Consider the following 16,516-nt stretch of genomic DNA (forward strand, 5'->3'; position numbering starts at 1 on the left):
AATTACTTCTGATTAAAACATCTGGGTGGTTGTTTGGAAAAACTTTTTCTCTACACAATGGCATCATCTATGGATGGATTGAAACTTATATATCAAAAATATGAAAGAGAAAAACAAGGAGGGGAAGATAGTCTTGACACTATTTTTCAATACTTAGAAATGGCAGTTTATACTTATGTGAAGCAGAATGAGGATGATGGGGACAAAGAAGAAGAAGAAGCCATCTTTGATGAACAAATGACTTTGACTGGAGAAGGGAAAAAGCAAGAGAAAAAGGAAAAAAGGTCTTTAAGATCTGGAAAAACAGCCCAAAAAGAGAAGAATAAGGTGAAAAGGGGACATTATGTTAAGAAACAACAGAATAAAAGGGAGGTAGAGAGACAAGGGGTTAAAGAGGACAAGGAGAAGAAGAAGCAAGAGAGAAAGGAAGGGATGAGAAGCCCTAATGGTGGGGAGCAAGATGTTAAGAAGCAAAAGTTTTTTAGAGATAATGGATAAATCTTATTGTTAAGGGGATTCTAGAAAGGTACATAAGACTGCATTTTTATACCTGTATTTAGAAGTAATCATAGAAAATTAGAAACAATATGTAACTTAAAATGTGATAAAATATTTAATATAAATTAGTGAAATTTTTGGTTAAGAAAAAGGGAGTACTGTAATGAAATATGATTCAAGATTGTGATGTGGGGTGGGGGGTAATAATTTTTGAAAGCATAAGTGTTCCCACAAAGGCATGATATTTAATTGAAATGGATAAAATGTTCAAGATATAAATGATTGTTAATATTAATGATTAGAATATGGTATATTAGTGAAATTCTTTGTGAAATGAGATTTGAAGTAGAAGAAGGAGGAACATTTTAATGAAATATCGAGCTATAATATGTGATGTGGGGGGGGGAATAATTATGGAAAATAGGGCTCCCACAAAAGTATGTGATTTAATTGAAAAGCAATGAGTTAAACATTTAAGATATGAATGAATATCAATATTAATGAATAGATTTGTATTACTTTTGATAATATAGTATAATTTTAGAATGTACCAGACAGAATCCCAATGTATGTCATGTGTTTTATATTAAGTGGGGAAAGAGATAAAGGCATCATACTCCATATAGTGTACAGGAGAAGTCTTTCTTCTTTTTTTAAAGAAGAAAAATAAATGGCTGGCTGGAATAGAACAGACAAAGAATAATAAATATTATGATATGAATTGAGAGGAGATAAATAAAATAAAATAAAATTGAGAAAATTTAAAGGAGAGGAGAAGTCATATAGAAAATTGAAAATGTTAATAAGATATGAAATGGTATGTAAAATGAATATGAATTTGAATTTGTGTCTGTACCAAGAGTTTTAACCCGGGACTAAGCAACTTTCAGAAAAGAGATTTTTTATGTTATTATGTTTTTGTGTTTATGTGTATTTATGTATTGTTTGTTTTGAAAATAAAATTTGTTTTTTTTTTTTTAAAAAAAGATATTGTGGATATTTTGCATACACACCAGGTAACCTCTTTGGTCCCCTGTCTTACAGGTAGTCCTTGAGTTACAAGCATTCATTTAGTGACTGGAGTTACAACAGCACTGAAAACAAGTTTTTGGGGCAGTTGGCCCAAAGTGACCCAGTTGGCTTTCTTGCCTAAGGCAGGACTAAAACGCAGCAATATAAATTTCCTTAGATAGATAGATAGATAGATAGATAGAGAGAGAGAGAGAGAGAGAGAGAGAGAGAGAGAGATATTTATAAGAACTTTGCATTCATCCTCAAAAGGGTTTTCCATCAAGAAGAGAAGCTTTGGAACACAGTTTTATATATGCCTGTTTTGCCTTCCCTTTTATGAGAAGAATCCATCAGAAAGTTTAGTCCCCATCTATAACTTGAAGCAATACAGACCAAGTATAATTATCCCATTTTAATAATGCTAGGCTCATACGGCACTTGCCACAGCTTTTCGCTTTCCAGCCTCATTCCTAAGTGCCAGTTGAAGTATCATTCGCAGCTTCACAATTACTGTTCTATTGAATAAATAACCCTGGAAACGATCTGGAGGATGCATGATCTTCTCTCTGATTTGCTTATCAATATTGTGTCTGTAAATGTAATTCATCTGTAAATGAATCTGTAAATTAATTCATGTATTCATAACTATGTTTATGCTTATACCTATTATCTTGTAAGCGATTGACAAATCAAATAAATAAATACATACAATAAATGAGACCTGCAGAATAACTGATCTGGAAGGTTCCTTGAAGGTCTTCTAGCCCAACCCCCTACTCAAGCAGGAAACGCTATACTATCCAGACAAGGACCACCCACAACTTTTGAAGGCAAACTATTCCACTGGTTGATTGTTCTCACTGTGAGGAAATTTCTCCTTAGTTCTAGGTTGCTTCTCTCAATGGTTAGTTTTTCCATCCATTGCTTCTTGTCTTTCCTTCAGGTGCTTTGGAAAATAAGTTGACCCCCCCTCTCTTCTTTGTGGCAGCCTCTCAAATATTGGATGACTGCTTCATCATGTCACCCTTAGTCCTTCTTTTCACCAGACTAGAGACATACCCAATTCCAACAACCGTTCTTCATGTTTTAGCCTCCAGCCCCTAATCATCTTTATTGCTCTTCTCTGCACACTTTCTAGGGCAGGGGTCCTCAAACTTGGCAACTTAAAGACTTGTGGACTTCAACTCCCAGAATTCCTCAGCCAGAAAGCTGGATGAGGAATTCTGGGAGTTGAAGTCCAGAAGTCTTTAAGTTGCCAAGTTTGGAGACCACTGTTCTAGGGTCTCAGAGGTGTCTTTTCACATGCCTAGCTCCCATCCAAGAGGTGCATGTACGTGTGTGTGTGTGTGTGTGTGTGTGTGTGTGTAGTAGGTGTATATGTATGTTTGTATGTGTGCACTTTTGAGAGCAGGCAACAGAAATTTATTTTTAATGTGTGCCAGTATGTCCACAGTTAAAAATGACAATAAAGGTTATCTATGTAATATTCCAAGTGTGGTCTTACCAAGGCACTATAAAGTAGTATTAACACTGCCAGGCAGAAAGGTCCAAAATGGAGTCAGATAGGAGCCAAATGCAGCTTTCCACAGAATTGCCCGAAGCTTCTTTGGTCAGTATTCCCAGACCAAGTTTGAAATAATGAAGTTGAGCTGATCTTAAATCTTTAGCTATAAGGAGCTTTTCTATCTCTGCTCCAGGGTAGTCAATAGTTGAGCCTCAGGAGTAGAATTTCAGTAGGTCTTGAAAAGCCATAGGCTTCTTTAGGGCTGAACGGCAAAATTTAATTCATCAAAGCTACATAGTTCCCTCCAAACCCTAAACTGTGGCTTGGGACTTTCAAAAATTCTTAGCAAATGATATTTTAATGTGCCGGGAAAAATATTTACATGAATCACCACAGAATAATCACATTTAATATAATGATTTTAATCAAATGCAAGTTGAAGTGAAATTATATTTTGTTTTTGCTCTGGTGCCATTCATGAATTTTTTTTGGAGTGCAGCCCAATGGGATCCTACGCCGTGTCACTCAAATACCCAATGCAGCCTTCGATCAAGGAAAAGTCACACTGTGATTTTATATGGATTGATATCATTCGAGAAGCTTGTTTCGTCTTAGCATTTGTGGAAGGCTTAGCTACTTCTACCTTTAGGATATTTACCACAATCTGAACAAAACTTTAAAGCAATGAAGCAAAACAACACTGGGGAAAAGCTTCAAGATACAGCCAACTTTATGAGTAGAATTCTTGGTTCCTTTCAAACTTAGCAATGCAGCTTTTTATGATTTAAAAATTGCAAGTATAATTCTTCAATAATATAATTATGGGTTTACTGGATCGCCCAGAATAATGTTTCAAAAAGGACAGACTTTTTATGGTCTTGCTGTAAAAAGTTGGAAGTTCTTTAAATCACATGATTTGGTCTTGTTCTGTTCTAACTTTGTTTTGGATATATAGAATAGAATAGAATTCTTTATTGGCCAGGTGTGATTGGACACACAAGGAATGTGTCTTGGCGCAAATGCTTTCAGTGTACATAAAAGAAAAGATACATTTGTCAAGAGTCAAGAATATTCCAAACCAGACACAAACACATCCCTTCCTAACCTCCCTTAGACGAATTAGGAAACGCCTACAGTACTTTGATCATCTAAATTATACCTCCCTGGTTTTACACATATCAAGACATCTGTGTGCAGTTGGAAAAATGGAAAGAAAATACTGCTGCATTTTGTGACTCAAAACCTGGTCACGTCTCCAGGTTTATCCTGGAGCAAATCATCTGAATTCCACATCCAGTTCTCACCATGCGCATTAAATAAAGATGCCTCATTGATTTTATTTTGCAAAGCTCATTTTGATTTCTTGGGGAGAAGGGAAAGAAAGAAAAAGGGAAACTGCAAGAAAGGAAGAGTTGCTGGAGTTCTATTCTTTTGGAGATCTTACCTACTTTCCTTTTTGGCTGCTGAGACAGGCGTAAAGGCCCAAAACCTGTTTTTTCAATATTAAAAGTGCAGTTCTTGGTATTTGTAAAGGGTTGAAGATCTGGATATGTTCCAGGAGCTGGATGGGGAGGTTAAATGGCCTGCTGAAAGGTTTCTATTGATTGTTCTGCTCGATGACTGGACAACCATTTCTCTGAAATGGTATAGGGTTTCTATATTCTATTCTATTCTATTCTATTCTATTCTATTCTATTCTATTCTATTCTATTCTATTCTATTCCATTCCATTCCATTCCATTCCATTCCATTCCATATTTTCTATTCTATTCTATTCTATTCTATTCTATTCTATTCTATTCTATTCTATTCTATTCTATTCTATTCTATTCTATCCTATCCTATCCTATCCTGCCCCATCCTATCCTATCCTGCCCCATCCTATCCTACCCATTGTACATTTTTATTTCTAAAACTCCTAATTGCTGTTTTTTTGTTGTTAGCTATCTAGTGTTGCCATATAATTTAATTAAAATAAATAAATAAACAGTTGAATTCTGCAGTCAGTCCCCAGTCCATTACTGCTAAATGCAGAAGATCAGGCAAACTCACTTTCACCAAAGTTCTTTCCAAGTTTGTATTTTGAAAAATAAAAAGGAGTGAGCCCCCACAAAATTCTGAAAATTCAAGGAACATTTAGCAGCCTAAACTCCCCCGATACCAATGAGCTTCAAGCAGCCATAACCCTTGGAAGCAATGAAAATTCAAATCCATAGTAGTGGAAAAATTGTGTTGAAAGGTCATATCCACCTGGCTGTTCCATTACAGGTTATTTTCCCATCATTTTTATTGCACTATGATTAACAAATAATATCAGGCAACTACATTAACATAACCCCAAGTTCCACATAAAGAAATAGATATGTAGAAAATACAGAAAATATAGGAAAAAAACTACCGTATAAAGGAACTGGAACCACGCATATATCTATGTAAGGTACAGGTAGTCCTCGACTTATGACCACAACTGAGCCCAAAATTTCTGTCACTAAGTGAGACAGTTGTTAAGTAAGTTTCGCCCAGTGGTGGGATTCAAATGTTTTTTACTACCGATTCTGTGGAAGTGGCTTGGTGGGCATGGCATGACTTGGTGGGCGTGGCAGGGGAAGAATCTCTATTCCTTCCACACCGCACTAACCTGCTTTCCAGCTCCGTTCTCCTGTGCAGGGCAACCAAAGGAGACCCAGCCAATCAGCTGGGACTCGGGAGGTGGAGAATAGATGGGGGCGGGGCCAGTCAGAGGTGGGATTTGCTGGTTCTCCAAACTACTCAAATATCTGCTACTGGTTCTCCAGAACTGGTTTTGCCCCATTTTACGATCTTTGTTGCCACATTTGTTAAGTGAATCACTGCAGTTGTTAAGTTTGTAAAATGTTTGTTAAGGGAATCCAGCTTCCCTGTTGACTTTGCTTGTCAGAAAGTCGCAAAAGGGGCTCACATGACCCCAAGACATTGCAACCGTCATAAATATGAGTCAGCCACCAAATGACTGTATTTTGATAACGTAACCCCAGGGATGCTGCAACAGTTCGGAGGTTTGTATAATATCTTTCTACCTGTATTTATTACCATTATTTTTGTTTGAAAGCAGAACAGGTAATTTTCTTTTCTTTCCTTTTTTTTTTTTTTTTTGCTAATATTTGAAAGCCTGTTCCAGAATTTCTGTTAGGAGGTATTGAAATAGAAAGTCGAGCCTTGAAAATAATTTAATTTTTACTTTGCAGTTTGCCCTAAAATGTTAAAATGTTTTGAAATCCATTCATTTCCCTATTTAATTTCTTTCATGTTGACATATAATTATTAATATAAACTGCATTAATATTCTATAATAATAATAATAATAATAATTAATAATACTAGCAATGCCTAAATATTCTCAAGATTTATCTACAATTGGTATCCCCCAAATCATAGAAATCTTCTGAATTTTGGGGTGCCTGTGCAGAAAACATTAAATACGATTTCTGAAAATTAACTGATAGTCCAGACACCTTTGCAAATTCCTTTAATTCCTTAATATCGTTAGCTGACTGGAGAGCATGGGAACTTATTAGAAATGATTTTAAGTAAGTGAACCTATTAAAAGTATTATAAGTAAAATAATCAAATGGATCTGGTTTTATTCCAAATTGAAATACATCTATCCTTATAGGGAAATTATTAAATGTTTACAAATCTTTACTAGCCATTATGTTCTTTAGATATATTTAAAGTCTTTGATTCTCAGAAACTACCATTTTTAAAAGAAATATGCAGTGAATTTAAATTTGGGGCTAGCTTTGGTACGATGATTGAATAAGATAAAAATTGGAAGACTTCTCTTTTAAATCTATTTGCAGGTGATACAGTTTTGATGCTCTCAAATGTTATGCTACTGATAAAAGGTTTGCGAAATTAATGCTCCACTGAAAACTAGACCAGCAAGAAATCTACATGGGGGGTAGAGTGGGGGGTGCTAAACCAGAGAGAAGGTTAATAAGTTTTTGGCCAGCGAATGTGCAGATTGTTTATGACTTCAATTCAGACAATACTTTATAGGGTGGGTTTATTTTCCTCCTGTGAATCCATGCTGATACCAATTGCACTGAAAGCTGGGGCTAAGTGTCCTTGTGGGATGATTGCTGTGTTCCGATTGTGATGACCCCAAATCAATAAATGTTGTTTTAAAATCTGGCAATGCCTTGATTCTAGCACTGTTGTGCTAAATTGTCCTAAGTTCCCAATTTAGCATGTTGTAGCTTTTAAGCTGTTGTGCAAAAATTTATACTGGGCATCCTTTCCTTTCCTTTTTTCTTTTCTTTCTTTCCTTTTTTCTTTTTTTTCTTTCTTTTTTCTTTTTCTTTTCTTTCTTTCCTTTTTTCTTTTCTTTTCCCGTCCATTTCCTTTTTTTATCTTTCTTTTTTCTTTCCTTTCCTTTTTCTTTTTTCTTTTCCCTTCCCTTCCCTTTTTTCTTTTCTTTCTTTTCTTTTCTTTCTTTCTTTCTTTTTCCTTTTCTCTTTTCTTTTCTTCTTTTCTTTTCCCTTCCCTTTTTCTTTTCTTATTTTCTTTTCCTTTTCCTTTCCTTCATTCTTTTCCGTTCTCTTTTGTTCTTTCCTTTCCTTTCCTTTCCTTTCCTTTCCTTTCCTTTCCTTTCCTTTCCTTTCCTTTCCCTTTCCCTTGTTTTTTTTTCTTTTCTTTTCTTTTCTTTTCTTTTCTTTTCTTTTCTTTTCTTTTCTTTTCTTTTCTTTTCTTTTCTTTTCTTTTCTCTTGTTAGGATTCCTAGAAAGCAAGAGTTTCACAGGAGCTACTCAAGGCCAGTGTTTGCAAACATGCTTAATTTGGTTCCTGAGTTAATCCATGTTCTGTGCTTTCCCAATTTTCTTAACCATAAATGAAGCTGCATTTATGTAGATCCTAAACCACCAAAGAATAAACAAGGCTACCTCTAACTAAGCTAAACCTGAGTAAATGCAATTAGACTTTTAACTGCCATGGTAAATGGTAGGCTAAGCACCTTCTGTAATAATGCTGATCATTAACTTCTCAACGTCGTACAGCTTGGCTTTGGTGTCTCTTTCACAGAAGACAGACCTGAGAACAAATGAGTTTCTTACATGCTTTTCCTGATTTTAGCAGCTCAGCAGGGTCCTTCTCATCCAAGCTATTGCAATGCATATTTTGAAAATCAACTGGAAATTATAATGTGTGTAAACTGAGCTATTAATGTTCTGGTCTATACAGTTCTGGTCACTACAATATTACGAAAGAAATGCTAAGACCCTAGAAAGTGCCAGAGAAGAGTAACAAAGATGATAAAGGATCTGGAGGTTAAATCGTATGATGAACGTTTAAAGGAGATAGGTATGTCTATCCTATTGAAGAAAAGGATTGAGGGGGACATGATAACTGTCTTCTCAGTGGTGGGATTCAAAAAATTTTACTACCAATTTGTGTGGGTGTGGCTTGGGAGTGGCAGGGAAAGGATACTGTAAAATCCCCATTCCGTCCCCACCCCTCTAACCTGATTTCCAGCTCCATTCTCCTATGCAGGGCAACCAAAGAAGACCCAGCCGATCATCTGGGACTCAGGAGGCAGAGAATAGATGGGGGTGGGGCCAGTCAGAGATGCGATTTGCCGGTTCTCTGAACTACTCAAAATTTCCGCTATTGGTTCTCCAGAACTGGCCAGAACCTGCTGGATACCATCTCTGTGTCTTCTACTATTTGAAAGGCTTTCACAGAGAAGAGGGGACTGATTTCTTCTCCAAAGCACCAGAAGGCAGGACAAGAAGCAAGAAGTGGAAGCTTGTTAAAGAGAGATCCTTTTTAGAGATAAGGAGAATTTTTCTGACCATGAGAACAATTAAGCAATGGAATAGCTTGCCTACTAGAGCTGTGGGTGCTCCATCACTGGAGGTTTTCAACTCCAAAGCGAACCTGGCTGAAGAGGCATCTTGTGCTGCCTCAAAGTTGCCATGAAGCCTGAGAAAGAAGGGGAGGAGGGAAGTAGATAGCTTACAGTCAAAATAAAATTTTTTCCTGTGGGAACCAAGGTCATCATAACAGATGGCTGGTGAAGGAGGAGAGGAGCCTGCCAGCTGTATTTATTGGACCATGTAACTGATGAGTCCAGGGATGGGATTCTACCAGTTTGGACCGGTTAGGGCGAACTGCTAGTTCCAAGGATCAGTTGGCCATGCCCACCTGCCCATACCCTAGTCCAGGGGTCTTCAAACTTGACAGCTTTAAGACTTGTGGGCTTCAACTCCCAAAATTCCTCCTCCAGTCATGTTAGCTCAGGAATTCTGGGAGTTGAAGTCCACAAGTCTGAAACTTGCCAAGTTTGAAGACTCTTGGCCTAGTCTCTCCTTTATTTCCGTGTTTTGCAGCTCAGCTGATTCATGCGGCACAGTGGATTGCCGCGCCTCAGCTGTTTTACTCACTGGGGCTGCAGTAGAAGGTAAGCATTAGAGCTGAAATTCTGAGTTTTCAAATGCTGCGTGCGCTCACCAAACCAGTTGTTACATCAGTTGAAAATACCCCACCCCTGCCAATGACACTGGAGAGGGGGGAAAGATTCATTCTTTTAATTAAGTGAAAACTGTGGGAACTTTCAGAGTTGGTTTTCACCAGCTGTGCCGATATGATATAACCAATAAACATGTTCTTAGAGGAATCTACCTGCCTCGCAGTTCTGCTTTCAATGGGTGCATCCAGGGGTGGGATTCAGCCGGTACGGACAGGTTCGGGTGAACTGGTAGTTCCGGCAATCATTTGGCCCTGCCCACCCACCCTTGCTCTATTCTGTGCTATATTTCCTTTGAAGCCCAGCTGATCGATGCGGCAGCTCAGATTGCCACACCTCCGTTGTTTTTACTCACCTGGGCTGCAGTAAAAGGTAAGTTTTCTTTCTATTTTTAAAAATGGTGCACGCATGCAGTGTGTACCCATCGAACCGGTTGTTCCACTGGGTGCATAACTTGGAACGCTGACATTAGACTAGCCAACCATTTGACTGGGACGGTATAAGATCTCCTGCCTTGAGCAGGGGGGTTGAAAACCTCTGAGGTCATTTCCAGCCTATGATACTATTGTCATGCCCCTGTCAGAGTTGGAATCTGAGGAGGAAGACAAACAGCTGACAGGGAATGGGAGTGTGGCTCCGTTGGCTGTGGAGGAGGCTGGGGAAGGGCAAAGTCTGGCTGGGCAGAGCAGGGGAGAGATAGAACAAGGGAGAGGGAGTTTAGAGGAAGACCCAGGCCCGTCCCCTCTTCATCTTAGGGCATGCAAGGAGGAACGGAGAAGAGAGCAACGTGGGTTGCATGGCTTATGGAGGAGGAAAGGGCCCTGATTCCCTTCATTAGGCATACCTGAGATGAAAGTTTATAAGAACTGAATGCTAATTTCAGCAGCTGCTGGGAGCAATTGTGACTTTATCCTGTGTTGTCGTTGCTTATCTGTGTTCCTGGCATCTTCCCAACCCTTGAGTTTTGCCATGCCCTCATGTCTGGAATTCTTGCTCCTGCCCTGCCAAACTCATTACCTCAGTTTGGTTTGATTGGACTTAAAGTTACAGTTTGTGTTGCTCATGTTTTGGACTTAATTCTCTGCGGTCAAAGGCTGTTCCTGGGAGAGGTTTTCTCCAGCCAGAAGATAACCTGGACATTGGGGGCAAAGTTGGAGATAATAAAGGGACTCTTGTTGATTATTTGACTGTGTTGCCTTTATGCCATGCCCCGGGTCTTCATAACTATATTCTATGTTATCTGGACAGACAAAGCATTGATAATAGACTTCAAAACTTTAAATTGCCTACATACTTACCCTGGGAGTAGATGGTCTGACTCATTGTCCTGAGGGAAAGGGCCTCACATGATGGAAACAGAAGTGGTACCCCATGTTTTTGTGGTGGTACCCCATGTCAGACTGGTACCCTCCCCAAAGAGATTTGCCTAAGATTCCCTTGTTCCCTGTATATTTAAGAAGGTTTATTGATGACTGGTTGATGGCTTGTTTCTTTTGTCAGTGTTTATTTAGGTTGGCTTATTTTTAAAGTTTGTAATAGCCTTTCATTATTTTATGTGACTGCTTTATTACTGCTGCTATCTGCTCTGGGATTTTGATAAACTGCCAAATATAAATAGAATTATACTGAGAAGCAGCAGTTGCTTTCTGAACCAAACACAGCCTCTAATCTGCTTCCTAAAGCTGCTCCACTTAGAACGGGTCAAAGAAATCAGAGTCATGGGTAGAAGATTAATTAATTATTGCATTTTTGCCGTATTGTTTTCAGTGGCTTGAAGCCAGCAAAGATGGGAAACTGTGAAAATATGATATTTCAATCATTCTAACCTGCTGAAGGTGACATGCTTGGCCAAACCAAGCATTCCAAGAGACACCCGGCTTACCTGTGGAATTCATTATCGTAGAATATTGTGACACTTTAAAAATGAATAAGTAAAGTAATGTGCCAGTCACTGTACCAGTGAGACTGTTCCTTATGGCAACCAGGAACCATTAACAGAAAATCAGAGTTGGAAGGGACCTTGTAGGTCATCTAGTCCAACCCCCTGCCCACGCGGGAGACCCTATACCATTTCTGACAAATGGCAGTCCAATCTCTTCTTGAAAGTCTGAAGTAATATCTGAACCAGCTTGTTATGTTGATTGTTCCCAGGGATCATCTAACTGCTTCCAATCCATCAACTGTCTATAAAATCTCAAAAGGTCACTAGATGAAGTATTATTTTTGGAACTGGTGCGTGAGCTTGGTTTTGGGTGTTTTAAATTTGTTCTCTTCCTCATCGTTTTTCCTTGACTGGCAGTTCTGGAAAAAGTCCCAACTCTTTGAAAGATGAAGCTTAATTGGTAATGGAAGCTTAAAACCATCCAGTTTTATGATTCCAGGTTTAAGTCCCCATCTTAGCAACCAAACAAATTTGGTTAGGGTTAGGATTGTGCAGCAGTCTGGCTTGAAGGCAAAATATGACTGTGCTGTGCAATTTTAAGAGCAGACACATTTTGTTAGTTACTGACAGGTGCTACGTGCAAATCCATGCTAAAAATCTTATTTTGCCTTTCAAATCAATTGTTCCAAGCTGTAATCCATGCATGTTCCATGGATTCTGATAAAACATGGTAGTTTTATCAGAAGGAGGAGAGTTTTTAACTATGCTAACTATCAACATTAGCAGTTTAGCTCAGAAAAGAAAATGACAACACAGTTTGTTAATCTCTTGGCATTTCGCAGCCGAATGAACAAATCAAGGGTTTGTAAACTTTTATAAACTGCATCAGACACAGCGTCTAGATAATGTGGTTGATAATTTAGGCAAACTCTTGCATACACATTCAGCAAGGCTACCGGTTCTGGGTTGCAACAATCCAGATGAGAGCAAAGAGTTAGGTTTTCTTCACCTCCCTTCTTGGTGCTCTCTGAATTTGGTTGTTTTCTTGCAGATGGTTCAATACCAAACTAGGCAAGATCATCATTGCTAGGAGGGTGTGACATTTGTTTTTATTTTATATAGTAGTGTATTGCTTCATCAGTGTTGGTGGGAAGGGACTCAGTGGTTCCTGGGCTGTTGGAGTGTTTTTCTGAGTTGTTCCTTGACTGGAGTATTGTTTACTTCTCGTATTCCAATCTAACAACAATGGAACAATATCCTAATCAAGGAACAACCAGTTGAGTAATGAAACATCTGCAAGAAAACAATCAAGTTCAGAGAGCACCAAGGACCATGTAGTTCAACCCTGAGCTGCAATCTCTTTTTCTGCATCTCTTTGAAGCTACCTAATTGTCATCCAGATTTCTGCAGAAATCTTCCAACTTCTGAAATAGCAAAGCCCTAACGGGAGAGGCTAGTATTTGGTCTTAATCAAGGAGATGCAGGTTGCAGATCTTGAAATCAATTATACCGAATGTGCTAGGAGTTATTTATCAATAGTTATGTATGGTTTTGCACTTCATGACCAATTCTCTTCAGAACTCTCAGACAAAGAGTTTTTCAGAATATTTGATATCGCGGCTCCCATTTGCAGAAAAGGGCATCAAGCCATTAGACCACATAAGTCTAGGACAAAATTGAAAATTGTACAAAAGCTCGAAAATAGCAAAGGCATTTTCTCATGAGGGTTTGCAAATGCTAACAGATGGAATATTTTCATTCAGTAATCCTAAATGTTCTTTGTAATTGCTCCAAGTTATTATATTTACGTAAACTGTTGTATCATTTCAGTCAGCCATTGGGAAGCGAAATGGGAAAATATAAGGGGAAGAAATGTTGGTAGACACAAATTACATTATTGCGGTATTCTACTCCAGAAACAGATTTTTGGTATTCTGAGCCCAAAATACAATTTCCTGGGCATGCCAAGTTCTGTGTTTCCTGAGAATGGGGGGGCATTGCATATTAATGATGACTTTGCCAAAGCTTTGTCTTTGCCAAATATAAAAAGAAGGCAGGAATCTGTTTTGGGGTTTTTGAATTGCTTGCATGAAAGCAAACCATTTATCTGCTTTGCGTGACTCAGAAACAACAAAGGAAGGGGGGGAATCCACATTGGCACTCTTTCCTCAGATGTGAATGTGTGAATGCTGACTCACACAGCCTCCAAAGGGAGCAACCCAGTTCACTAAATGGGGCCTGTTTGTTTGCATAATATGTCATTTGAAACAAAAATGAGAGGTCAGTTCTTTGTTTGGCTAGACCTAACCAGAAGTTACAGCATTTTAGTTAAAAAAATAAAAAGAGGCAGAAGGAGGGAAGTGCAAATGCAATTCTTAAGCAACTTTCTCGTTATAATTCTAGGCACAAAAATAAAGGGACTGTAACTCTGTGAAGGTTACAGATTTAAACTCAGCATTTCCCAGATTTAAACTCAGCATTTCTAGACAGAAAAGAGACTTGGTGGTAGTCTCATAGTTGGTAATTATCAGGATTAAAAATATTTCTCTGTTGTGACTAATGGCTGGAATGCAGGTTCATTAGACCTAAACCAAAGTGATTGCAGAAGTGTTTAATGATCCTGTCAAGGATCTGAATTTATTTGATAAGATTACACTTCACCATTAACTGTTCTAATAGCACTATTACCTCCACCAGAAAAATATGAGGTATCTTGGAAATTTCTCAGTACAATAAAAATGACCTCTCATAGACCACGTTATGAAATATTCTTGCCCCCCCCCCATCAAATATCTTTCAGGTATGAGGGACTACAGTTTCCATAATTTCCAGGCAGCCTAAAATTCTTGGACTTGTAGTCCAACATATTTGAAGGGAGCTATGCTGAGGACAATATACTAACAAAGCACATATTTCATGATCTCTGTTTGTTTGACATGTTGAACCTCTCTTGCATTCCTAGAAAAATTGGTATCTCCCATACAGGTACATACATGCCTCTCTTGACATGAATTGAAAGAAACAATGTTTTTCGTCTTCACAAACTGAGAGGGAATATATCTTAGAGTTTATTCTGCCTGATCAAGATACTCCTATTTGAAAAGTCATTGCATCTTTGTAGCTCCTGTTTGAGTCTCCCTCTTCATTCATATATAGCCAAACATAAAATTCACAGTGGGCAGAATTTTTAGCACTGTAAAAACTACATTGCTCCAGGCATGTATCAGGCATGGCAATTTTCTAAAACCATAATAATAGTAACATAGGATGCACCTTCATTTTGCAGTTAAAATGCATGCAGTGAAGCACATCATTTCTTGAGTCACAAAACCCACATTTTTAATGTTCCATTTCTATCCTAACTTCCACATGATAGTGCATTGCTGAATGCACAGATATGGCTCTAAATTTCCTTCATCAACTTCAAACGGTCACTCTATTTCCACTCAATGCACAACCAGCATTCTTTTTAATCCTGGTTATTAATTCATTTGGCATGCAAGTGACTTTCCTTTCACTCTTTCACACAGACTACATTACGTTACAAGTTTATGTCACGAGTTCATGCTGCACACAGTTCTCCCAGTCTCCCTACACGTCTACTTCATGGCTTCTTTCTTTCCAATGCCCCCTGTGGCATCCAGCCAAGTCACATAGGCATAAAACCTCCTCTCATCTAGTCAAAGAACAAGCTGGGTTTGATATTTTGGAACCTTTTTCTTACCTGACAATGCCGTACATTACCAGGATATTCCCCAAAAGTCCCACCACACACACGACGGAATACAGGGCAGTGATAGCAATAGCTATGATGATTGAAGTGGTATTTTTCATTGGCAATTGATTTGTGGCATTTGAAGTTGTGAGAGAACTTGAGCTAAGGTCCTGCAAGGTGCTGTTGTAAAAGATTTCAGCACCGGGGATGGTGGACAGCTCCATGATACCAGGCAGCTCCAGAGTCCAGTTTGTGGTAGGACAAAAGGGTCAGAAGGCTTGCAGTCCAAAGACTTCGTGGGAGCTGTCCCGTTGTGGCGGTGCTGAAAACCCCCCAGCTCTTCTCCTCTTGGGTAGGCTCACTCTTTCCCTTGCAAAGTACATTCAAATAAACCCAAAAGTTCAAATCAGAGCGAAAGGGGGTACTGGGCAGCCAAGTCAGAAGTAGGAGCTCTCAAAAGCAGTTGCACTAGCCGGTGGAATCTGACATCTATTCTAGCAGTTCTTCTGTATAAACCCCAGCAACACACTGCCTCCCTCCTTTATCTGCTGCCAAGCAGCTGAGCACAGGAAACTGAATTCGCAAGCTCTCCTAATGATGGTGATTTCTTATTCTAAAAAAGGTTGGGTGGGGGGAATCTGACTTCTCTCTTGGACATTGGAAACAACGTACAAGATGCAGATTAAAGGAAGGGGGCAGTCTTTAAGGGTTGTTATGGAGAAAATTATTCCCATTGCTCGGTTCCATCATTTAAATGCTGTCTCCTTGGCTAATGTGTTTTTAGGGAGTTATTGATGCTATTATGGAAGTGCGTCTCTACACACATATGCACACAATATTGTTGCTGATGGAGACAGCTATTAGAGATTGTTAATTGTGTTTAAATGGAGGTAAAGGCTGGGGAGACAGAGGGAGAGAGAAAAGTTCCAATAATTGACAATGACATAACCCAATAACACCGGATATCTTTCATTTTTTTTCTTTCTTTTTTTCCAGACTAGCTTTGAATCAAAGATACATAGGTAGCCTGTTCCCACAAAAGTGGAGGTCTTGCTAGCATCACCTCACGATATCAAGATCACAAACAACTCAACAAAAGGCATCATTCATCTCTGTCCCAATTCTTTGATTCTGAAGACATGACAAAGCTTTAGCTGATATCTAACAGAAGTAGTATGGTTGCTTCTTGAAAAATGGTATGAAAAGGCCGTAGCTCAGCATCGTTCTTGCAATCCCAGGAAAGGTAGGGAATGATCCTGCCCTTACTGAAGTCTTGGAGATCTGATGGTACTCCCTGAATGGACTTACTTTTAATGTTATGTACAAGAATTTTCTAAATGATGACTAACTGTCAGGTGAGGCTTCATTCAAAATCCAAGAAAGAAAAGCTTAGACTCCATT

The 16,516-nt window shown here is 38.7% G+C and overlaps 1 protein-coding gene across 1 annotated transcript in view; it reads right to left on the reverse strand.

The window, feature by feature from the left end:
- The window catches only part of OPRD1 (opioid receptor delta 1), a 32,513-nt gene extending 16,845 nt beyond the window's left edge, over nt 1–15,668 (reverse strand). The window contains exon 1 of the mRNA XM_026676111.2: nt 15,125–15,668. Within this exon, the coding sequence (XP_026531896.1) occupies nt 15,125–15,339 (215 nt within the window). The 5' untranslated portion in view covers nt 15,340–15,668. The remainder of the gene's footprint in view (nt 1–15,124) is intronic.
- Between the last annotated feature and the right edge of the window lie 848 nt (nt 15,669–16,516).

Source organism: Notechis scutatus, chromosome 8 (assembly GCF_049901735.1).
Source record: "Notechis scutatus isolate UNSWTSFEM ecotype Mainland chromosome 8, rNotScu1.2, whole genome shotgun sequence".
NCBI lineage: Eukaryota > Metazoa > Chordata > Lepidosauria > Squamata > Elapidae > Notechis > Notechis scutatus.